Raw genomic sequence first — 26,437 nt, 5'->3', positions numbered from 1 at the left:
GATGTAACTTTATGAATGGCCCACCCTGTATTATATTCCAATGCATACTTGCAATTGCTCATTTTGCCCTTCTACGAAGTTAGTTCTTCTCTTTTTCCTATGCTCTATCTAGAAACAGGAATTTTCTTGTCCCTTCATTTATCATCCCCCTCTTCATCTCCTGACCCAGTTGCTCCACTCCTCCTCCCTGCCAGGGACTTTTGCAGTGATGACTTGCACACCGAAAAGAGGCTTCCTATTTTCTGTATAGAACTTAGAAGCATTCAGCTCAGTAGCATAACTATCAGGAGGGGGCAGAGTGTGTGGTCGCCCTGGATCTACAATATCCTTAAGTGTATCGGCATGTGAAACACGCCGATACAGTTAAGCCCCGCCGTAGAGCAGGGAGACATGGTCTCCCTGTACTACTGCTCTCTGTTCTGTAACACTTAAAGCAGCGGGCGGCATAGTGGCAGCCTTGCAGCACTGGGGTCCTGGGTTCAAATCCCACCAAGGACAACATCTGCAAGGAGTTTGTATGTTCTCCTCGTGTTTGCGTGGGTTTCCTCTGGGATCTCCGGTTTCCTCCCACATTCCAAAGACATACTGATAGGAAATCTAGATTGTGAGCCCCATTGGGGACAGTGGCAATAATGTCTGTAAAGCGCTGTGGAATTAATGGCGCTATATAAATGAGTAAAATAAATAAATTCTGCGGTTTACAGGATGGCCAAGGCGTTGACCCACGTGCATGACGTCAAAGTCTTGGTGTGGGTGACTTCATTACAATCTAGAGGAATTACTACACATATCAGCAAACTGTAATAGACATCTGCTGTCTGCTCAACACCGTTCTCCCGCATAAGTCTGTAGCTGTTGCTATTACACCAACAAAAGTTACATGGTGTTTTTATGTCATTTGTTAATTTAAAAGGACTGTTCTCCCTGCCCTGACAGTAACCTCATCATAAGGTGTGTTATCCCTATCTTCCCCAGCGATTTATAAAGTAGTCTGATAGTGTGTGTTGAGTGTCCATGCAGTACATGAAACACTCTTAGTAAAGGCATGTATGGTTTACACCTTAAACTGTCATCATTTGCTATGGGTCTGACGATAGAGACCTCAATGACTATTACGACATAGTGGAAGAAGTTCTAGAAGACCAGCCCACTGTAATAATCAATGTGGCCACTAAAAAAAGTTGAGCGTAGTCAAAACAAAGTCACGCAATGCTCCACAAGTGGCATTGGTGTTTCTTCCAGCAAGGGGTTCATTTCTTTCTAAACAATTTGATATGACAGATCAGACAAAGGTGGCACAATCAATTAATATTCCATCGGTGTTTGTTTTGAAAAAGTCCTTTTGATGCTTCAGCCACATTTCATAAAACTAGGGTCAAGGTTGCCGCATACTACCGACTTAACTGATATCAAACATAGTGATGACGGCTGCATGTTTGACATTGACACCAAAATGGCATAGTTCTACAATTTGACATATTCTCAGTCATAAAATATGACTGGTTATTTTTGGTCAGAGTTAGTGATCGCTATCACTAGTAGAGCAAGGATTCATCTGCTATCTGCTCAATGCTGATAGCACAAGATCTTTATTCCTAAGTGTAGGTTCATTTTTCACTCTGGCAGAAAAAAAGTGGATAAAATTCACAAAAGAAAAATTGGCAAAGTTACTGACAGCAGCCGAGTGCAGAAAACTGAAATATGGCAAAAATACAGCTCTCTGTCAGATACATGCTAAAGAGTGAAAATCAGCAAGGGACTGTAGATTCAGACGTCAAAACAGTAAGGTTAGCAATATGTAGACATCTGCTCTTCAGCTACAGCTGGTGACTCAGATTATCAAAGCGGATGGCGTCTCTGAGCAGCTCATATTTGTGGTATTTTCAATACTGTGTTTCGCTGGAGATAATTCAGTGGAGATCTTTTCAATTCCTGTTACAGTGTAAAGCATAAACAGGACAGCTTTTTGCTGGCACGTCAAACATGTAATTGTTTTACATTGAAATTCCCCTGAGTTACAGCATTTTCACATCGGATTAGTTTTGTTGGATGGGATTTTAAACGGATTATTTATAGTTTTCTTATTCTAGGTTTATTGTTTTGTTTTGATGGAGAATCCCATTGACATTTGTATTTGACGTTTGTCTGTGCGACCCCTGAGAGCATTACAAGTCACTTAACAGAGTAAAACTGCATCTAGAGGGTCTGTGTGTATCAGTGTTTGTGTGTGTAAAATATAACCATACTTTACAAAAATACTCCCATATAATTGGGTATTTTTAGGGTTTCATGGTTGAGTAAACAGTTTTTACAAAATGTTTAGAAAGGGTTAAAGTCCCTTGCTGGTCTCCACTGATGTAGCGATTACGTCCTGACCCAGAGACATGGTACCACTGCAGGCAATCATTAGCCTCAGTGGTGATCTGCCACAGCCAAAATTCTAGAGAACACCATGTCAAATAATCTTAGAAAAAAATTCCTCCTCATCCTTTAGCCCCGCCGCTTGTAGAAGCCGCAGGCTGCCCACAAATGAGCTATGTAAGCAGTGTAGCATCACAGTAATTGGAACAAAAAGGGCAGTGGTCAGGTGATTTGGCCACATGCTTACCAGGCGCTAAACAGCACACAGACAGCTTGGGGCCCCTGTGCAGGACATGTGTCTGGGCCCCCTCCTTTTAAGTGACTGTGTTAGACATAATAATAGATAATAACGTCTTCCTCCGCCTCCCCCTGTCTCAGGGAGTAGCCACCAGTGAGTCTTTTTTCTCCTATAGAAGGGGTACACAACCTGGGCCTTTACTGTTATTCTGTGCGCCTCCAACCATGGGATCCCCAGAGATGCATGTCTATTTATGGCTTTTCATAGGTGCAGGGATAGGATAATGGTGTACTCAATGGTGTAATTTGAAGCTCATGGGCCCCAATGCAAAACCTCCAACGGGCCTTCAATTATCACAGATCTTTACTAGTAATTGTCTTTTCATATGAGCCAAGGAGACTATTTGAGCCTGATAAGGGTCCAGGGCTTGGGTGCGATTGAAACCCCTGCATCTATTATGGTTACACCCCCGGGTGCACTGTGTGTCCCCCTTGACCACCGTTTGGCAAGGAGTATATGAGTTAGGGGTGGCTATTTATGCTTGTGGTCTGTACATGGATACAGAATGTGAATCCACTGATTGTCTGCAATCGTCACATGACATTGTAATGTCAGGAGACAGGCAGGGGACACAGGGCTGAGAGCAGTAAGTATAGATTCAGTTCATGCTGCCCCCTTGGGCAATTAATAAATGACTGGCCTGTAGTGGAGAACCCCATTTAAAAGATGCCTCAGACATATATACTAATACACCTAGATCTGTGTGATCAGGGTTCCAAATCTCCAGTTGTAGCCTCGCCACACGATTTCCAGCGGACGTCCCAGTGTGTATATATCTTGTATTCTCTTTTTCTACCTCTTATCCTTGGCTCAATCAACTGGAAATACATTCAGTTTTAGAAACAGTTGCAAACAACAGGATATCACATTAAATTCTATCCGAGTGGCTGCATTAGAATCATAAAATCGTTCCCTCTACATTGTGAAGGATAAATAATTGAAAGTATTAAAAAAAATGTACAAGATGGGAGTAATGGCCGGGAGCATTGCATGCTGTACATCATTCAGTCAGAGGGGAGTGTAATACAGAGCTTTTATTTTCCAGAGGCATTATACCACTTCCGTTACTAGTAAGCTCCTAATATCTCAAAAAATGAGGCATGGAGATCCAAAATTGGGTTGAGGACACAACTTGTAATTAGCAAATTACTTCTCCCATTTTTAATACTTTATATGTTACATATACTTGGAAAGACTTAGGAAAAACATAGGAATAACAAACTAGATCTGCAAATCCAGTCCTATATGCATCCACCAACTAGACGCCACCCTTCAGTTATGACAATGATTCATTTAGGTCAATACTTGCCAGTTTTGGTTATTTAAAAAAACCAACCAACCAACCAGTTAACCAATACCTAAACAAACCAATAAAAACCACTATGAGGTGAAACCTTCCAAAAGACCTCATTCACAACACCAACTCCTTACCCAGACAATATTTGTGTGATAGATTTTAGTTCTATAATGTTTTATACGTCTTGGCCATCTTTTTGGAGACCACCTCCTTAGGGGACCGCTTTTCAATGCTTTTGGGTAGTTAGCTAAAAGAGGTTTCACTCCAGCTATGTACCTTTATGATAACCTCATGTTAGGGCTAGCGGAACGCACCAAATAATTAGAGAAAAGGAATAAGGTGCGTTCGCAGCCCGGGGTCCACCGTGCAGAGATGAAACCTGCTGCTAAGCAATGACAGACTATATGGTGGTACAATGAGAATACACACACGGTTAGCTTCACCCTGTGTGAGAGAAGCGAACCCTGTTGCGTCACAGGGCCGCAGTACCGCACGTAACAGAAATAATAATTAAATAGCACGAGAGTGCATGCGGTGCCGCTCTGGCGGACGCCACTAACCACCCAGACTTGGGTTTGGAAAGCGCAGGGATAGCGCACGGCGCCGCACTGGCGGTCACAGTAATAGATGCTGTTTGTGTACCAGTGTTGGTTACAAGTCGGGCGCTAGATTACAATCATCCTCCTTACGCGAGAATTCAAACACAAGGGAGGGGATGATTAAAGAGCGACTTTCACTCACAACACACACACATAAACAAGTGTATACTAGCACATGGCCGTGCGGCCATGCGAACCTTTTATAGCTGCAGAAAGTTCAGGACCTTCCTAGAGGACCAATGAGAATTGCTACAGTAACTGAGCAGCTTCAGGACCTTCCTAGAGGACCAATAGGAGCTGCTGCAGTACCTGAGCATGTGACCCCAGACCTACACTGAGAGGTCTTCCTTTGGGCATGCTCAGAAGGGGAAATGCAGGACTTAGTCCCAGAGACGTCTGTTTGCCGCTGATCAGTACAGGCTATAATGGCAGAGCCTGGAAAGGCAGCAGTAACTCTTTGCACAGAATCAGACTGAGCAAGACGCTGGGACCGACGTCTCCACTGAGCAGGCTCCACTGCGGCTGATGCAGAATGAGAGACCGCAGCAGACCTGGTTCGAGATTCCCCCTGTGCAGCGGCGGAAACTCGACTACTAACACCTCTCCCCACAAATCACAAGCATACCAAGAAAGAAATCAAAATGTACCATGACATTTATCTAAGCCATCCGAGGATATTTTGTTAAAGGGGAAAAACTGAGACTGGAGTCATATACACCAATCAATATGGATTGACCTCCACTGTCATGTTCTCAATGGCAAGAGAACATAGCATCAGCATATATAGAAACCAGCTCTTGGAAGATGGGAACTAAGCTGACCATGAACTAAACCTAACGCACAACTAGCAGTGGCCGGGCAGCATGCCTACGCTGATTCTAGATGCCCAGCACCAGCCGGAGGACTAAACAAAGCTAGCAGAGAAAAATATTAGTCCCAGCTCACCTCCAGAGAAATACCCCGAAAGGAGACAGAGGCCCCCCACATGTATTGGCGGTGAGTTAAGATGAAATAACAAACGTAGTATGAAAATAGGTTTAGCAAATTTGAGGTCCACTTACTACATAGCAGAAGACAGAAAGGACACTTTCATGGTCAGCTGAAAACCCCATCAAACACCATCCAGAAATTACCTTAAAACTCTGGCATCAACTCATAACACCAGAGTGGCAATTCCTGCTCACAAGAGCTCTCCAGACACAGTAACGAAACTACAGCTGTGAACTGGAACAAAAATGCAAAAAACAAACATGGACAAGAGTCCAACCCATCTAGCAGTTGTCCAGGAGCAGGAACAAGCACAGAGAGGCCCCTGATAACATTGTAGACCGGCAAGCAACTAACAGAGCAGCAAGGTTATATAGCGACTCCCACATCTTGATGGGAACAGGTGAACAGAGAAGATGAAGACACCAGTTCAATTCCACCAGTAGCCACCGGGGGAGCCCAGAATCCAAATTCACAACAGTACCCCCCCCTCAAGGAGGGGGCACCGAACCCTCACCAGAACCACCAGGGCGATCAGGATGGGCCCTATGAAAGGCACGAACCAGATCAGAGGCATGAACATCAGATGCATTCACCCAAGAATTATCCTCCTGGCCGTATCCCTTCCACTTGACCAGATACTGGAGTCTCCGTCTGGAAACACGAGAGTCTAAGATTTTCTCCACAACGTACTCCAACTCACCCTCAACCAACACCGGAGCAGGAGGCTCAACGGAAGGCACAACCGGTACCTCATACCTGCGCAATAATGACCGATGAAAAACGTTATGAATAGAAAAGGATGCAGGGAGGTCCAAACAGAAGGAAACAGGGTTAAGAATCTCCAATATCTTATACGGGCCGATGAACCGAGGCTTAAACTTAGGAGAAGAGACCCTCATAGGGACAAAACGAGAAGACAACCACACCAAATCCCCAACACAAAGCCGAGGACCAACACGACGGTGGCGGTTGGCAAAAAGCTGAGTCTTCTCCTGGGACAACCTCAAATTGTCCACCACCTGCCCCCAGATCTGATGCAATCTCTCCACCACAGCATCCACTCCAGGACAATCCGAAGATTCCACCTGACCAGAGGAAAATCGAGGATGAAACCCCGAATTACAGAAAAACGGGGACACCAAAGTGGCAGAGCTGGCCCGATTATTGAGAGCGAACTCCGCCAATGGCAAAAAAGCAACCCAATCATCCTGGTCAGCAGACACAAAACACCTCAGATATGTCTCCAGGGTCTGATTAATCCGCTCGGTCTGGCCATTAGTCTGAGGATGGAAAGCGGACGAAAAAGATAAATCTATGCCCATCCTAGCACAGAATGCCCGCCAAAATCTAGACACGAATTGGGTCCCTCTGTCAGAAACGATATTCTCAGGAATACCATGCAAACGAACAACATTTTGAAAAAACAGAGGAACCAACTCGGAAGAAGAAGGCAACTTGGGCAGAGGAACCAAATGGACCATCTTAGAAAAACGGTCACACACCACCCAGATGACAGACATCTTCTGAGAAACAGGCAGATCTGAAATAAAATCCATCGAGATGTGCGTCCAAGGCCTCTTAGGAATAGGCAAGGGCAACAATAATCCACTAGCCCGAGAACAACAAGGCTTGGCCCGAGCACAAACGTCACAAGACTGCACAAAGCCTCGCACATCTCGTGACAGGGAAGGCCACCAGAAGGACCTTGCCACCAAATCCCTGGTACCAAAAATGCCAGGATGACCTGCCAACGCAGAAGAATGAACCTCAGAGATGACTCTACTGGTCCAATCATCAGGAACAAACAGTTTATCAGGTGGGCAACGATCAGGTCTATCCGCCTGAAACTCCTGCAAGGCCCGCCGCAGGTCTGGAGAAACGGCTGACAATACCACTCCATCCTTAAGGATACCTGTGGGCTCAGAGTTACCAGGCGAGTCAGGCTCAAAACTCCTAGAAAGGGCATCCGCCTTAACATTCTTAGAACCCGGTAGGTATGACACCACAAAATTAAACCGAGAGAAAAATAATGACCAGCGCGCCTGTCTAGGATTCAGGCGCCTGGCGGTCTCAAGATAAATCAAATTTTTGTGGTCAGTCAATACCACCACCTGATGTCTGGCCCCCTCAAGCCAATGGCGCCACTCCTCAAAAGCCCACTTCATGGCCAAAAGCTCCCGATTCCCAACATCATAATTCCGCTCAGCGGGCGAAAATTTACGGGAAAAGAAGGCACAAGGCCTCATCACGGAGCAGTCAGAACTTTTCTGCGACAACACTGCCCCAGCTCCGATCTCAGAAGCGTCGACCTCAACCTGAAAAGGTAGAGCAACATCAGGCTGACGCAACACAGGGGCAGAGGAAAAACGGCGCTTAAGCTCCCGAAAGGCCTCCACAGCATCAGGGGACCAATCAGCAACATCAGCACCCTTCTTAGTCAAATCGGTCAATGGCTTAGCAATATCCGAAAAACCAGCAATAAATCGACGATAAAAGTTAGCAAAGCCCAAAAATTTCTGAAGACTCTTAAGAGAAGAGGGCTGCGTCCAATCACAAATAGCTTGAACCTTGACAGGATCCATTTCAATGGAAGAGGGGGAAAAAATATATCCCAAAAAGGAAATCCTCTGTACCCCAAAAACACACTTAGAACCCTTCACACACAAAGAATTAGACCGCAAAACCTGAAAAACCCTCCTGACTTGCTGGACATGAGAGTCCCAGTCATCCGAAAAAATCAGAATATCATCCAGATACACAATCATAAATTTATCCAAATAATCGCGAAAAATATCATGCATAAAGGACTGGAAAACTGACGGAGCATTTGAAAGACCAAAAGGCATCACTAAATACTCAAAGTGGCCCTCGGGCGTATTAAATGCGGTTTTCCACTCATCCCCCTGCCTGATTCGCACCAAATTATACGCCCCACGAAGGTCAATCTTAGAGAACCACTTGGCCCCCTTTATGCGAGCAAACAAATCAGTCAGCAACGGCAATGGGTATTGATATTTAACAGTGATCTTATTCAAAAGCCGATAATCAATACATGGTCTCAAAGAGCCGTCTTTTTTTGACACAAAGAAAAAACCGGCTCCTAAGGGAGATGACGATGGACGAATATGTCCCTTTTCCAAGGACTCCTTTATATATTCTCGCATAGCAGCATGTTCAGGCACAGACAAATTAAATAAACGACCCTTTGGGTATTTACTACCCGGGATTAAATCTATGGCACAATCGCACTCTCGGTGCGGAGGTAACGAACCAAGCTTGGATTCTTCAAAGACGTCACAATAGTCAGACAGGAACTCAGGAATTTCAGAGGGAATAGATGATGAAATGGAAACCACAGGTACATCCCCATGAGTCCCCTTACATCCCCAGCTCAACACAGACATAGCTCTCCAGTCGAGGACTGGGTTGTGAGATTGCAGCCAAGGCAATCCTAGCACCAAATCATCATGTAGATTATACAACACCAGAAAGCGAATAATCTCCTGGTGATCCGGATTAATACGCATAGTTACTTGTGTCCAGTATTGTGGTTTATTATTAGCCAATGGGGTGGAGTCAATCCCCTTCAGAGGAATAGAAGTCTCCAAAGGCTCTAAATCATACCCACAGCGTTTGGCAAAGGACCAATCCATAAGACTCAAAGCGGCGCCAGAGTCGACATAGGCGTCCGTGGTAATAGATGACAAAGAGCAAATCAGGGTCACAGATAGAATAAACTTAGACGGTAAGGTGCAAATGGAAACAGATTTATCAAGCTTTTTAGTGCGCTTAGAGCATGCTGATATAACATGAGTAGAATCACCACAATAGAAACACAACCCATTTTTCCGTCTAAAATTCTGCCGCTCGCTTCGGGACAGAATTCTATCACACTGCATACTCTCTGGCGACTTCTCAGTGGCCACCGCCAGATGGTGCACTGGTTTGCGCTCCCGCAAACGCCTATCGATCTGAATAGCCATTGTCATGGACTCATTCAGACCCGCAGGCACAGGGAACCCCACCATAACATCCTTAATGGCATCAGAGAGACCCTCTCTGAAAGTCGCCGCCAGGGCGCACTCATTCCACTGAGTAAGCACAGACCATTTACGGAATCTTTGGCAGTAAATTTCCGCTTCATCTTGCCCCTGAGATAGGGACATCAAAGTTTTTTCTGCCTGAAGCTCCAAATGAGGTTCGTCATAAAGCAACCCCAAGGCCAGAAAAAACGCATCCACATTGAGCAACGCAGGATCCCCTGGTGTCAATGAAAAAGCCCAGTCTTGAGGGTCGCCCCGGAGCAAGGAAATCACAATCCTGACCTGCTGTGCAGGGTCTCCGGCAGAGCGAAATTTCAAGGACAAAAATAATTTGCAATTATTTCGAAAATTCTGAAACCCAGATCTATTCCCCGAGAAAAATTCCGGCAAAGGAATTCTCGGCTCAGATACAGGTGCATGACAAACAAAGTCTTGCAAATTTTGTACCTTCGTGGCGAGATTATTCAAACCTGCAGTTACACTCTGAAGATCCATTACAAACAGGTGGACACAGAGCCATTCAAAGGAGAGAAAAAAAAAAAAAAAAAATTTCAGCAGACTACTTATTTCTCTCCTTACTCAGCCAAGGATTTTAACCCTTTAGTGGGCCGGTCAAACTTTCATGTTCTCAATGGCAAGAGAACATAGCATCAGCATATATAGAAACCAGCTCTTGGAAGATGGGAACTAAGCTGACCATGAACTAAACCTAACGCAGAACTAGCAGTGGCCGGGCAGCATGCCTACGCTGATTCTAGATGCCCAGCACCAGCCGGAGGACTAAACAAAGCTAGCAGAGAAAAATATTAGTCCCAGCTCACCTCCAGAGAAATACCCCGAAAGGAGACAGAGGCCCCCCACATGTATTGGCGGTGAGTTAAGATGAAATAACAAACGTAGTATGAAAATAGGTTTAGCAAATTTGAGGTCCACTTACTACATAGCAGAAGACAGAAAGGACACTTTCATGGTCAGCTGAAAACCCCATCAAACACCATCCAGAAATTACCTTAAAACTCTGGCATCAACTCATAACACCAGAGTGGCAATTCCTGCTCACAAGAGCTCTCCAGACACAGTAACGAAACTACAGCTGTGAACTGGAACAAAAATGCAAAAAACAAACATGGACAAGAGTCCAACCCATCTAGCAGTTGTCCAGGAGCAGGAACAAGCACAGAGAGGCCCCTGATAACATTGTAGACCGGCAAGCAACTAACAGAGCAGCAAGGTTATATAGCGACTCCCACATCTTGATGGGAACAGGTGAACAGAGAAGATGAAGACACCAGTTCAATTCCACCAGTAGCCACCGGGGGAGCCCAGAATCCAAATTCACAACACTCCACAAACGATGACCTGCCCCATTGTTCTACGTTATTCACTGTTGTTTTTTTTCATCTTGAATGTGTGACTACTATCACCGTAGTGGCTACATCAGCGCAGTGGCCACATCACCGCAGTGGCACACATCTGTCAAGTTGGCGCTGCTTCATCTGTCTCTGAACAAAAAACCTAGTCTCATTGTCCAAATTGCATATGTATATATTGCATGCTGTGGCGGTGAGAAAAAAGTAATATATCCTATTGAGTCTACGGTGACATCACCGTATTTTCACTCATTCAAGAGAATTGGGCTGATTATGCTAATCACAAGTTTCGAGTTCGATCAGAGTTTGACCACAGTGTGATGATCTAATTATTTTGATAAGGAGAAGTTGGGAAAAAAAATCTCCATCTTCTCCATTTTGTCAGTCACCGAAAATCTGAGACAATCCAATGTTTTCCACAGACTTGGCATGGACAAGTGCGATCCAATAATCTGATCCAACTCGGGGTTGCTGCGATTTTTTTCCTCCAACCGCCTAGGTCCAAAGAAAAAAATCAAACATATGCATGGCCCCATAGAATAACATTGGTCCGAGTGCGATACAATGTTTTGTCGGATCATACTCGGACCGAAAATAAGGTCATGAACTTTGAGGATTGATTTGCTTATTAGATCCATGTATGTATTTATAGAGTCGACATTTTGTTCTAAATCCCTAAATTCGAAATTCCGCCTAGTCTTGGATGTTCCCACCTGTTTTGTCCTCACTAAATGAGGCAGGCTCATGTAGCTATACAAGCAGCTAAACCGCTATAACGGAGTCCAATAAGGAGACTGTGGTTGAGTCTGTGCTTTTATTGAAGGTAGTAGTATATTGATGTGGTGAAACTGTAAACAATCATATACATACAATCAGTGCATGGTATAGCAGAAATACATACTACACATGTTGTACATTGTGCATGAACATTTACAAAGCTAATAACTGACCTAGGGATACAATTGACTCAGCTAGGTTAATATTAGAGCAGAGATTGCCTATAGAAAGCATGAATACATACCAGCAATGTAATCGCAAGGGGGATGTAATGGAGGAGTCTAGGTAAGGAAAATGGAGGGAGATGGAGGCTGAGCTACCATAATGCATTGCAAAAATGGGAGGAGATTCAGACATAAGAAATAGGAGAAAACAGAAAATAGGACCGCAAACATAACTCTGGCCGCTAGAAGGAGCCAAAACAGTACAGACAAATGAAGTTTATGACTATGTGAGTTTGTCTGAACTCATACTAATAAATAACTGCAAAATTATGTAAGCAAATAATCAGATATAACAGATTAGCTGTCGGAGACAGGACACCACCCTATAGCCATCTTTTTTCCTTCACATTTTGTGCTTGTACATTTATGCTTTATACACATTGATATTATTCAGGCAATACTAACATTTTATCCATGGTGTTATACATTTTGACTTTTTACCCATTTTATCATCCAAATTTCGTTTTTCTAATCTGATGGCGCAATGACCGTTCAGTGTACCACAACATTAGGTTCTTCTGTTGCTGGAAGCATTACAGTTTAAAATTATCACCCAGGTCATTGGGACAATAGAGAAAAAATAATTTTCAGTGTCGGTGGAAAACAATCTTTACTTCACAGTCTTCCCAGAGGCAAAAACGACAGAGTTCTGAGGTGACAAGTGCATCGATGGATGATCTGTTCCTTTCTCTCTATCAGTGGTGGGTTAGAGAGCACACAAAGGTCCCAGCAGCATACTGTACTATAAAAAGACAATAAAAAAGGCAGAACGGCTGCGTTGGATCATCGGAGATTGGCGACTTTCATTGTGCATTCTTTCACTCTGATCATTTTCATGACATCTAAGGACACAAGGACATTAAACAGCTTTCAGCACATGCGGAATTTATCCCTCTTCATACACACAATGCCGGGAGAAAAGAGTATAAATCTTTCATATTTTCTGGAGATTCTGAACACAATGGTCCCGAGTATAAAGACTGGTGGGAACCTTTCATGCATGGACAATTGATTGTTTTCACTGCAAGAACTTACCGAGAAGACTTGTTTTTTTTTTTGCATATCTTCAGTGAAACTGAAGTTTACTTAAGGGCACATATTTAATATTCTGTCACATTAATCCCAATTAATATTATGCATTGAAGTCACTTTTATGTACAGACGTTTCTTTTATAGTCTTTCCAAATAAAGCTAAGGGATGGAAGCAAATCTAGGTTAAAGGGGTTTTCCAGTTTTATGTAAATGAGGCCTATTCTTTCTACAATAAGAAATTCTGCGGCTCTCTGATAAACTTTGTATTTATATTCCTCGTCTTTTAGTGAAAAGAAGCATTCCTCTTGAAATGCGATTTAAAGGGAACCTGTCACCTGATTCATGCTGCCCAAAGCTCAGGCAGTATAAATCAGATCAGAGCCTGGCTGCACGGATTGCTGCCTGGCATATTTTCCTCTGAGATTTTCCGTCATTTCAGAGAAAATATACTTTAAAGATCTGGCCAGGGACCATATCCAGAGACAAGACTAGTCCGGCTTTATCATGTCAGGTGACTGATATGTCTATCACTATGGAAAAGACTGTCAATCATCTCCAGCACATAGCGGACTAGTCTTGCCTCCGTCTATGGTTCCTGTCTGGAGCATTTCAGAGATAGATATACTTGGATGCAATCATGGAGCCAGGCTGAGATTCATATTGCTTGTGGTTTAGGCAGTACGAATCATATGACAGGTTTCCTTTAAGGCCTAGTCCAGGAGGATATAACCTCATAGATCCAATAGTCTGGACTCCAGGCTAATACTTTGTATCTATACTAATAATGAAATTATTATAGATTTTTTGAGTACCATTGATTCCATACTTAAATACATACAAAATACAAATATAAATTGCAATGAACAAACTAGCACTGACAGGCTGGAACAGAGGGGGAGAGGGTCCTGCCTTGTGGGCTTACAGTCTACAGGATAATGGGAAAAGTGATGGTAGGTTGAGGGGTTTCAGCAGGTTCGGTGTTGGTGAGGTGGCACGGGGTCATAACAGGCTTTAATCTTTCCAAGGCCGGGGTCACACTTGCGAGTGCAATGTGAGAAACTCACATGAGTCTCTCGCCTCAATACCCGGCACTGGCACCGGCACTCGGGAGCGGAGCATGCGGCTGCATGTATTTCTATGCAGCTGAACACTCCGGTCCCGAGTGCCGGGTATTGAGGCGAGAGACTCATGTGAGTTTCTCGCATTTCACTCGCAAGTGTGACCCCGGCCTAATTGTAATGGTTGTGTATGACCATGCAGGGACAACGCAAAAGAGAGTGTAAAGACATTACAACATACACTCACCGGCCACTTTATTAGGTACACCATGCTAGTAACGGGTTGGACCCCCTTTTGCCTTCAGAACTGCCTCAATTCTTCGTGGCATAGATTCAACAAGGTGCTGGAAGCATTCCTCAGAGATTTTGGTCCATATTGACATGATGGCATCACACAGTTGCCGCAGATTTGTCGGCTGCACATCCCAAAGATGCTCCATACAAGGCAGGATGGATCCATGCTTTCATGTTGTTTACGCCAAATTCTGACCCTACCATCCGAATGTCGCAGCAGAAATCGAGACTCATCAGACCAAGCAACGTTTTTCCAATCTTCTACTGTCCAATTTCGATGAGCTTGTACAAATTGTAGCCTCAGTTTCCTGTTCTTAGCTGAAAGGAGTGGTACCCGGTGTGGTCTTCTGCTGCTGTAGCCCATCTGCCTCAAAGTTCGACGCACTGTGCGTTCAGAGATGCTCTTAGGCCTACCTTGGTTGTAACGGGTGGCGATTTGAGTCACTGTTGCCTTTCTATCAGCTCGAACCAGTCTGCCCATTCTCCTCTGACCTCTGGCATCAACAAGGCATTTCCGCCCACAGAACTGCCGCTCACTGGATTTTTTTTCTTTTTCGGACCATTCTCTGTAAACCCTAGAGATGGTTGTGCGTGAAAATCCCAGTAGATCAGCAGTTTCTGAAATACTCAGACCAGCCCTTCTGGCACCAACAACCATGCCACGTTCAAAGGCACTCAAATCACCTTTCTTCCCCATACTGATGCTCGGTTTGAACTGCAGGAGATTGTCTTGACCATGTCTACATGCCTAAATGCACTGCGTTGCCGCCATGTGATTGGCTGATTAGAAATTAAGTGTTAACAAGAAGTTGGACAGGTGTACCTAATAAAGTGGCCGGTGAGTGTAGATTCGCTGCTGCTAGTTTCTGTAAGGATAACATTTCCCTGTTGGGTTAAAAACTTGTTTTACATCACCAAAAAAAGCAGCTGTGATCCCCTGCTGTCCTGTCTGTATACTCTTGTTTCCTCCCGATCCAGGAGCTGCGGTATGATCAGACCATGTTCCTGTACAGTCAGACACAGCCATTACACAGTACACAGCAGGGACACATGTATAAGATTATCTTGGGAAAAGAACATTTTTTAACACATCCAATTGTGTAACTTATTGTATTCTAAGAGCTATTAATTAAAATGTACTTTGTTTGTGGGACAAGATCTTTAAGTTTGTTTCCATATAAAAAGGTTCATCATTATATTTGATATGAGAAAGTGCAGGCATTGTTTTAATAAATATCAAAGTCGACCCGCGATGTTGGCCAAGTTTTTTCATTTTGGCCTCTGTGTATTTGAGTTTATATAAGAAAACTGACTGAACAGCAATATAGTCTGAACTGGTGCATAACCAGAAAAGTCATATAGCAAATAGATCAATGACTGCACTCAAAATTTACTGTGCTAAGGCAAGGAAATGTGCAATACATGAAATGTGAATAGCATAATGGCTTGGGAAATTTATGAAAAAACACGAGATTCTTAGCACAAGATTTGGCCAAAAGTTGTGAGCCCATCCACCAAACGTCAAGGTAATCTCAAAACGGATGGGTACCTGAGCTGACTGCCTAGTGTGAACACTTACCTATGGCTAATAACATGGTAAAACCTGCATTTATAGGAAGGTCAGAACCAACTGTGTCTGGATGTAATTAAAATCACAGCATGGTGAAGGGCGAGGCGTTCAAGTCAGAAAAAGCAATACATAGTAAATATAAGAAAACTGACTGAACAGCAATATAGTCTGAACTGGTGCATAACCAGAAAAGTCATATAGCAAATAGATCAATGGCTGCACTCAAAATTTACTGTGCTAAGGCAAGGAAATGTGCAATACATGAAATGTGAATAGCATAATGGCTTGGGAAATTTATGAAAAAACACATGAGATTCTTAGCACAAGATTTGTGTATTTGAGTTTGACATAATTGCTGTAGAAGGTGTATTTAACTATGATGTGTCTCTTACTAATTAGATTACCCATTTAAGCAATGGATTTCACACTTTTTTTCAGTTGCAAGTACTTTTTTGATTTTTCCTCTCTTAGGCCTCAAAACTTTATTTTATTCTATTGTTCTAGCCATGTTAAAAATAATAAAATCAGCTGTTACTCATAATTCTCCAGCAACAGCTCTGTGCCTCTACCACTGCTCCAGAGAAGGTGCCGCGGCTGCAGTGGTAATGTCAAGTCTGCAGCGCTTCAGCCAATCATTGGGCTCAGTGTCTCCAGTCGTCTACTGTCGAGCCTAGTGATTGGCTGCAGTGTTGTTGATTTGATATTACCACTGCAGCCTGTACACAATTAGCGGAGACTCAGCGCTGGACCTGGGAAGGCTATGTAGCAGATTATTTTATTACTTTTATAACTTATACATCAAATAATAAATTTGAAATTTTAAAACCCTTTTAATATGTGAAAGGAACCTTAACTTGAACTTTCCAAATGTCATAGGTGCAATTTTCATTAATATTGTTATTTAGCATCTCACCTAAATGACTTGAAATAACAGTTTATTTTTAGCCAATAAATTTATTCATTGAGACTAGGCAGCTAATTATACTCAAATACGATAATAACATTTCAGTATCACTATGCTGAGTGAGAAAATGCAAGATATCTACATCCTCTAGTAACTGTTTATAGATTTATGATCAATCTGTTCTCGGCAACCAACAATTGATGTATGACATGAATTGTGTAAGCATTGGCAGACTTAGAGTGACTACGTACCACATCCACTATGTCTGAGTTTATATCTGCCTTTTTCTCATTCCCACAGGCGATGTACATGTTCTATGCACTGGCAATTGTCTGTGATGACTTCTTTGTCCCTTCTTTGGAGAAAATTTGTGAAGTAAGTATGAGTTAATGGATGTGTTCCAAGAGAAAACATTTCATTTAGGCTAACTCAAAGCTACTAAGAATACTAAATCTTCAAGTCATCAGCAAGAACAAAACATCATAGTTAAAAGCTGCTAATATAGTAACCAAACAGCATTTCAGAAGATCACTCGGAAATCATGGTCTAGATAGGTCATTCATTCTAAAACCTGGAATACGTAGTCATAACCATGGTGGTTGACGGTCCAGTCATTGTTCTCTGTTTTCTTTATGTCAACCAACAATACACTTGCATGTAGGATAGCTGCGGAGACACCATCACGTGTTTCTCAATGCAAGCAGTAAATAGCCAGACCTTTCCCCGGGAAGGAACAACCATGGGAAGGGCAGCATCCAATAAAGGAAAACATCCAATACAGGAAAACCACCTATGCCAAGCATGGTATCCATCCACAGAAAGCTGTTTCGGGGTGTTTGCCCCTCATCAGTGTGGAGTAGGAATCTGGCTATTAGGAGCAGTGCCTAGTAAAAGGCTGTGAAGGAACAGATGATTGGCCTCGGGGAGACCAGAACATCCAACACCGCGGAGACACCATCACGTGTTTCTCAACGCAGTGATCCACACCCCGAAACAGCTGTCTGTGGATGGATACCATGCTGCCCTTCCCGTGGTTGTTCCTTCCCGGGGAAAGGTCTGGCTATTCACTGCTTGCGTTGAGAAACACGTGATGGTGTCTCCGCAGCTATCCTACATGCATTTGCATATTTCCCATAAGGGATGGGGCCAACAATACACTGACATGAGGAGGAAATGTAACAAAGAGCTTTCACCTTCAGATAGTCTTCTAACCATTGACCATGGCACCATCCACCAATTACTTTTATTCTAGCCATATCCAATAGTCCTTGGTGCTATCCAGGTCTTCTATGATCATTGGTAGAATTGTTTGCATGGATCCCAAACAGTTAGTTAAATAATATTTTTAATGTCTACCATTAAGTTTCCTGCTTGAAAGCGTAGCAATTCACATACCAAGCTCCTAAACATCCCTGTGAAGGGCTCAGATTTCCCGATTTAGAATTGTGGAATTGTGGTGCCAGATAGAGCACCAGTGACCAAAAGTATAAACAGCAAGTTGTTATCTTTACTCTGCTCATTCTTAGGAACTTTTCAGTCTTGCTTTCCAAAGCACCATGTGACTTAAAATACATGTACATGGAAAAATATAACACAATTGAGTGTATTTTCCAGGACTGGTTCCTAGTTCTATTCTAATCCAGGCATTTAGTTTTGCTAACATTTCATTTCCAGCTACTCCCCATAGTTCCAGACCTACTCATTGACTTAGTACATCAATTTTGTTTTCTGTTTTTATTTCCTGTGTGTCTGTTTTTCTCCTAAGATTTATCCTAAAAGAAGGCAAGTTACATTTTAAAAAATTGAGAATAGTGGAAAACATGAAGGTATTCGTTTTATAAATGAAGTGTGAAATAAAAGGGTTATTCCCTTCTTCACACATGGGTTTTGTTAGGTAGTGCTTGTACTTCACACATTATTAAACATTTCCAGCTATTCTTAAGATATTAGCACTTTTTTTCTGTGTTTTTTTTTACAGACCTAGGAGTTCCACCACTGCTGCTTTGTAGCTTGTAAGAACTGTGCTGAAGCTTTCTGAAAATGGCAGATAATCAAGCGATCCCAGAAAGCTTCTGAGCAGCCTTTACATGCTCAGTAGAAAAGGACATGTAAGCACTGTACATATTCCGTGATAAGTCTCCTAGACGTCAAGCTTTAGGCAAAAGAATGCTGTTAAAATCTCAAGAACAGCTGAAAATTTTTCAAGACAGTAAATTGCAAAAGTGTTTTGTTCAAGCACTATACAATTCCCATCGATGAAGAAGGGAATAAACCTTTACGATTGGACTACTCCTGTAATGGAGAACTAATGGGGCTGGCATTTCTTGCTCTGTGATGGGTCATCTCATGTTCTTCCTCTTGTGTTGTCTATAACACTCAACTTCAGTTGTCTACTCTTTGTTGGCAATATTCTCACAGTCATTTACAAAGGCTGTCCGCGGTGTCGCATCTCTGAATGTGGCTCTTTTCATTAACCTTCCACAATTCCCACATCTCCCAAGTTGTCTTCCATTAGTTCTGGTGAGCCTCTCATTTGAGCTGAAGTCAATTGGGCTTGGGTGGTCAGTCACCAAAATCAGAACTGATGACACATGCTTGATGGGTTGTCAATTGCTACTTTCTGTCAGGGTCTATTATGGATGTCTGTGCCTGTCAATGTCAATGAGACCTGCAGTTGTCACTGTTAAGGAAGCCTCTGATAATTACTGTTATGAGGGGGTCTACATCTGTTACCATTGCTGTTGTTAGCACTGTTATGGATGTCTTTGCCTTCAAAACAACCCATTGAGGCCAAAGAATCGCCATCTTCAATTTAACATTCTCTCAGGTAGTAAAATTTCTAAATAGATGTATATAAATAGATTGTCCAGGACTTTTTCTTCTTTTTTTTACTATGGGTCTAAAAACTAAAAAGGCAATAGTTGCTAACAAGCAGCCTATTATAGTTGGTGCTAGTTGAGAGCGGCCACTGACCGGTACTGCCGGCGATTCAGCTGATCCATGGCAACAGAGCAGCTCTTCTTCTTCTGGTCTGCTCTGTCAAAGGGTGTGATTTCCAGTATTGTTCTATTTGCCAGCAGGCTTCATGCAGTTAGGCCGCTGGGAGCCAGCTGTCAATCAGCATGACGTCGGCAGTCACATCTCCTCAACAGAACAGAGCGCAAGAGAACCTGCTTCCCTTTTGACATGTCAGCGGAAGCTGCTGAATCACCAGTATGAGCAGTCTGTGACCACTCAGTGCCAGCAGAGATTAGCGCCGGGCACATCAAGCAGGTAGTTGGCAATTACCTGCTTGTAGATTCTTAGCCACATTGCAAAAACAAAAAGTCCTGGATAATTTAACATTAATTAGTGTAATGATTGTAAGGAAAATTTGTTTTGTTCACAACAGTCATTAATCCCAAAGTGAAAATTAGGATGCCAGTTTGGTTACTTCTGAACTGCAGCTTCTCCCATCAATCTTATACTTAAGGCTGGGGTTACACTGAGATTTTGTCTGCAGCACAACAATTGCCCTATGCTGCTGCTTTATCACAGAATAATGCAGGTTAACAGAGCACTCGTCGCAGTACCTTGTGGGTCGCAAAGCAACCCTATTCACCTGCATAACACTATGATGTACAAGGGACATAGAGCAATTTTTAGTTATGTGAGCTGTATTTTCACTAATATTGATCTGTAGCCCCAACCTCAACCAAGCAATGCCAAAGAAGTCGCTTAAGCATGCAGATCACTTTGCTATTGTGGAGAACAATCACACGTATTTTCTATTTATTCAGATTCTAAAGGTAATCTGTCAGCAGGATTTCACCCTCAAAACTATTTACCATATATTCTTGAGTATAAGCCGACCCGAGTATAAGCTGAGACCCCTAATTTTGCCACAAAAAAACTGGGAAAACTTATTGACTCGAATATAAGCCTAAGGTGGGAAATGCAGCAGCTACTGGTAAATTTCAAAAATAAAAATAGATACCAATAAAAGTAAAATTGATTGAGACATCAGTAGGTTAAGTGTATTTGAATATCCATATTGAATCAGGAGCCCCATATAATGCTTCATACAGTTCATGATGGGCCCCATAAGATGCTCCATACAAAATACGCCCCATATAATGCTCCATAAAGTTCATGATGGGCCTCATAAGATGCTCCATATTAAAATATGCCCCATATAATGCTACAGAAAAGGTTAATGATGGCCCCTTAAGATGCGCCATAGAATATTATGCCCCATATAATGCTGCACAATGGTTGATGGCCACATAAGATGATCCATAGATTATGCCCCATATAATGCTGCACAAAGGTTGATGGCCTCATAAGATGCTCCATAGATTATGCCCCATATGCTGCTGCACAAATGTTTATGGCCCCATAAGATGCTCCATAGATTATGCCCCATATGCTGCTGATGGGAAAAAAAAATTGACATACTCACCTCTCATCACACAGGCCCCCGACACTTGCGATATTCACCTGTCCCCATTCCACCGCCATGTGCCGCTCTGTCTTCCGGCTCTCTGACTGTTCAGGCAGAGGGCGCGCACTAACCACGTCATTGCGCAATGTAACAAAACACTCCGGGATCGCCTTTGCTGGGGTCAAAGGTCACGTGGTTTGTGCATTAAACTCTGAGGCGACAGCAGGTTTCCAAGTAGACTGACCTCGGGTCAGATTTATTAAAGTGAAAGCAAATACAGAAAACAAATCATAAAAAGAAATCCTTGCCTGTCCGGCGCTAACTATACAGATACGTTCCTATCTAACAACTGGGAGGCTACTCCCACCCAGCAAACATAACACAGATCATGAGCACAGCTCTTACTCACATTGTCTCACACAGACAGGCGTTCTGTGTGCCCCAGGCTGACACCTGAAACCTCCAGCTGGTCAGCCTTTATTCCTGCAGTTATTAACCCCTCGGTATCCTGAAGATACTGAGCGGCCTAATTCACATAGGACAAATACCTGGGCGAGATATACCTGCCCCCGACTACCAGGCCTACATGACTCTTACATATCCTCCCCCCCTGCTCAGACCACTCCGGTCGAGCAAAGACACTCCTGAAACAGTGCACTCGGGACAGGGCATCAGCATTCCCCATCTGTACCCCGGGGCGGTGCTCCACCGTGAACGAGTAAGCCTGCAGGGCAAGGAACCACCGGGTTACCCGACTATTATGGTCCTTGTGGAGGTGCATCCATTTGAGAGGGGCATGGTCCGTGACCAGCCTAAACTTCCTACCTGCCAGGTAATATTTGAGGGAGTCGAGAGCCCATTTGATGGCTAGGCACTCTTTTTCAACCACGGCATACCTCTGCTCATGCACATTCAGTTTCCGACTGAGGTAGAGGACCGGGTGTTCGACTCCGTCCCTGACCTGGGAAAGTACAGCTCCAACACCAGTATCAGAAGCATCCGTTTGCACCACAAACTCGCTGCTGAAATCAGGAGTCACTAGTACGGGCTGAGAGCACAAAGCCCGTTTCAGGCTGTGGAAGGCCTCTTCAGCCGCTGAGGTCCATTTTACCATGACGGAATCCCTCCCTTTGGTAAGATCCGTCAAGGGGGTAGCCATGGCCGCAAAGTTGGGTATGAACCGGCGATAATAGCCGGCAATGCCCAGGAAAGCTTGAACTTGTTTCTTGTTCACTGGTTGCGGCCAGCCCTGAATTGCCTGTATTTTGTCGATCTGGGGTTTAACCACTCCTCTGCCAATCACATAGCCCAAGTATCGGGCTTCTTCAAGGCCGATGTGACATTTCTTGGGATTCGCCGTTAAGCCTGCATCTCTCAGGTCATCAATCACCGCCTGTACCTTCCGGAGGTGAGTTTCCCAGTCCACGCTGTAAATTATGATGTCGTCTAGGTAGGCAGAGGCGTACTGCCTGTGGGGCCTCAAGACTCGATCCATCAATCTCTGGAACGTTGCTGGTGCTCCGTGAAGTCCTAACGGCATGTAGATATACTGGAACAGCCCTTCCGGTGTAGCAAATGCCGTCTTCTCTCTGGCCGCCTCGGCCAGAGGGATCTGCCAGTACCCCTTTGTTAGATCCAGGGTCGTAATATATCGGGCTTTACCCAGCCGATCGATCAACTCATCGACCCGGGGCATAGGGTAGGCATCAAATTTAGAAACCGCATTCAGTTTCCGAAAGTCATTGCAAAACCGTATAGAGCCATCCGGCTTAGGTATCAACACGATTGGACTGGACCAGGCGCTGTGCGACTCTTCAATGACTCCTAAGTCCAACATGGCCTTCACCTCCCGGGAGACGGCTTCACGGCGTGCTTCCGGAATCCGGTATGGCTTCACATGAACTGTGACACCAGGCTCTGTGACAATCTCATGTTTCACTAGCCTAGTCTGGCCAGGTTTTTCCGAGAAAAACTGTTGGTTCTGTAACAAAAACTGCTTAACCTCAGATTTTTGTCGTTCAGACAGAGTCTCGGCAATCTGCACCTCCGGTATGGTAGGTGAGCAAACCGGACGGGGCAGATCCGCTGTTAGGGCAGCGCGGTCTTTCCAGGGTTTTATCAGATTCACATGATAAATCTGCTCTGGTTTTCTCTTACCAGGCTGGTGCACTTTATAGTTCACTTCTCCAACTCGTTCCATGACCTCAAAGGGGCCCTGCCATTTTGCCAGAAATTTACTATCCACCGTAGGGATTAGGACCAACACCCTATCCCCGGGTGCAAACGTACGGACCTTGGCGCCTCTATCATAACTTTGCCTCTGGGCTCCCTGGGCCTGTAACATATGTTCCCTAACAAGGGGCATGACAGCAGCAATCCGGTCCTGCATTTGCGTTACATGGTCTATTACCGTTTTAAAGGGAGTGACTTGACCTTCCCAGGTTTCTTTTGCGACGTCCAACAGTCCACGGGGACGACGGGCATATAATAGCTCGAAAGGCGAGAATCCTGTGGAAGACTGGGGAACTTCCCTAATGGCAAACAGCAAATAGGGTAACAAGCAATCCCAGTTCTTCCCATCTTTGTCTATCGCCTTCCGGAGCATCTGTTTTAAGGTTTTATTGAACCGCTCAACCAGGCCATCTGTTTGAGGGTGATAGACAGACGTACGCAACTGGTCTATTTGTAAGAGCCTGCAGAGCTCCTTCATCACCCTTGACATAAAGGGAGTCCCCTGGTCGGTGAGTATCTGTTTTGGAATTCCCACCCGACTAAACACGTGTACCAACTCTTTGGCGATCGTTTTGGTAGCAGTGTTACGCAAAGGGATGGCTTCGGGATAACGAGTGGCATAGTCCATGATGACGAGGATATGTTGATGCCCACGTGCGGACCGGGGAAGGGGCCCAACCAAATCATCCCAATTCTCTCAAACGGGACCCCAATAACAGGGAGGGGTACCAAAGGGCTACGGAACCGAGGTTTAGGTGCCGAGATTTGGCACTCTGGACAGGACTCACAATAGTTACGCACATCATTGTGTATTCCGGGCCACACAAAACAATGCAATATCCTTTCTATGGTTTTTTGTACCCCCAGGTGTCCCCCCATTATATGTCCGTGGGCCAGGTCCAGTACCTTCCGCCGATAAGGTTTGGGTACCACTAACTGTTGCACAGTGTCTTCCCCTTTTTTCTCTACCTGGTAGAGTAAATCATTCTCAAGAACCATGTACGGGTACGCTAGCCTAGTGTCAGGTTCCACGGGTACGCTATCTATCACTTTTACATTTTTCCTAGCCTGAGTCAGGGTAGGATCTTTCATTTGTTCGCTGTGGAAGTCATCCAACTGAACTCCCAAATCGGGTAGGCAGGGTGCTGGATGACTGTCTGCCTCCGCCTCTCGCTGAGTTTCCTCAGTTTCCTCAGTTTCCCCCGCCATAACTGAGAAGGGGAACTGAAGGTTAGATTCAATAACCTCCCCAGCAACATCTTCCTGTGGGGTCTCGTCTAGGAACTCGGGACCTCCAGATGGCATGGGGGAAGATTCACGGTTACAGCTACCGTGAAGGAGCAACTGATTCTCCCACAACTGCCAGAAATGAGGAAAATCCCTGCCCAGGATTATATCATGTAACAGTGCGGGAACGAGTCCCACTTTGTGTTGCACAGACCCATAGGGAGTGGAAATCAGTATGACCGCTGTTAGGTACGAGCAGGTGTCACCATGCACACACGTTACAGAGAATTTGTCAGACGAACCAGACGGAAGTGCCACCAGACTAGCTTTCACCAGAGTCACCACACTTCCAGAGTCTAGTAACGCCACAACACTTTTCCCATCAACAGATAATTCACACAGATGTTTTGCTGCATCATTTTGACCCGCATTCACACTCACTAGCCGTGTAACCAAAGACATGCGTTTTTTAGAGTCTGTAACATCGCATTGCATGGGTTCAGCGGTAACAGGACAGTTCGCAGAAACATGGCCCTTCTCATGGCAGCGGAAACACCTAACAGGCCCCCTATTGAGACCATAGTCCGACACTCTCGGTCTCGGAGCGCGAGCAGTCCCGGGTACCTCCCCCACAGTTTTAGGTAATTTTCCTTCACCCGCAGTCCCTGGAACAGTCTTACCGGTTCCACGAGGAGGAGGCACAGACCGGGTGGTGGAGGTATCGTCAGGAAGTCCTTCCGCCACGGAATAACGCTCCACCAATTCCACAAGTTGATCCGCTGTCGCGGGATTTCCTTGGCTCACCCACTTTTTCAGCGCCGGTGGTAATACTCTCAGGTACTTGTCCAGAACGATCCGCTGGATTATCTCTGGAGTTGTCAGCACCTCGGGTTGCAGCCATTTCTTTATCAAGTAGATCAGGTCAAACATCTGCGATCGCGGCGGTTTATCAGGCTGATAGGTCCACTGATGTACCCTCTGTGCACGGACAGCCGTCGTCACACCCAGCCGGGCCAGGACCTCAGCTTTCAGCCTCTCAAAGTCCTGAGCGACTTCCGGGTCTAAGTCATGGTAAGCTTTTTGGGCCTCACCGGAGAGAAACGGAGCAATTAGATCGGCCCATCGTTCCTTCGGCCACTTCTCTCTCAACGCTGTCCGCTCAAACGTTGTCAGGTACGCCTCGACGTCATCTTCTGCAGTCAGCTTTTGCCAGTACCGACTCACATGGATTCTCCTGGACTCTGCTTCCGGGTTAGCCTCAGGCATGCTCACCAAGCGCTGCGCCACCTGTTGGAGAAGCTGGCGGTCTGCAGTCGTCACGTCTACCAACTCCTTCAGCTGTGCGGCCATCAAGCGGTTAGCTTCCTGCTGTGGGGCAGTGGCCTGCTGCTGTATGGCAGTGGACTGTACTAGGGCTTTCACCACGTCTTCCATACTGTCGCCTGTGCCACGGAATGCCCGCGTTCTCCACCACAATGTAACAAAACACTCCGGGATCGCCTTTGCTGGGGTCAAAGGTCACGTGGTTTGGGCATTAAACTCTGAGGCGACAGCAGGTTTCCAAGTAGACTGACCTCGGGTCAGATTTATTAAAGTGAAAGCAAATACAGAAAACAAATCATAAAAAGAAATCCTTGCCTGTCCGGCGCTAACTATACAGATACGTTCCTATCTAACAACTGGGGGGCTACTCCCACCCAGCAAACATAACACAGATTATGAGCACAGCTCTTACTCA

The 26,437-nt window shown here is 44.6% G+C and overlaps 1 protein-coding gene and 1 long non-coding RNA gene across 2 annotated transcripts in view; one reads left to right on the top strand and one right to left on the bottom strand.

The window, feature by feature from the left end:
- The window catches only part of SLC24A3 (solute carrier family 24 member 3), a 490,808-nt gene that overhangs the window by 330,665 nt on the left and 133,706 nt on the right, over positions 1-26,437 (top strand). The window contains exon 4 of the mRNA XM_077282811.1: positions 17,118-17,192. Within this exon, the coding sequence (XP_077138926.1) occupies positions 17,118-17,192 (75 nt within the window). The remainder of the gene's footprint in view (positions 1-17,117; positions 17,193-26,437) is intronic.
- Positions 12,665-26,437, bottom strand: part of LOC143804576 (uncharacterized) — a 29,171-nt gene continuing 15,398 nt past the window's right edge. The window contains exons 2-3 of the long non-coding RNA XR_013221059.1: positions 17,069-17,172; positions 12,665-12,801 (exon numbers count right to left, since the gene is read on the bottom strand). This is a non-coding gene — a long non-coding RNA (uncharacterized LOC143804576). The remainder of the gene's footprint in view (positions 12,802-17,068; positions 17,173-26,437) is intronic.

Source organism: Ranitomeya variabilis, chromosome 2 (genome assembly GCF_051348905.1).
Source record: "Ranitomeya variabilis isolate aRanVar5 chromosome 2, aRanVar5.hap1, whole genome shotgun sequence".
In the NCBI taxonomy this organism is placed as follows: Eukaryota; Metazoa; Chordata; class Amphibia; order Anura; family Dendrobatidae; genus Ranitomeya; species Ranitomeya variabilis.
This window is presented reverse-complemented; position numbering and strand designations above follow the sequence as displayed.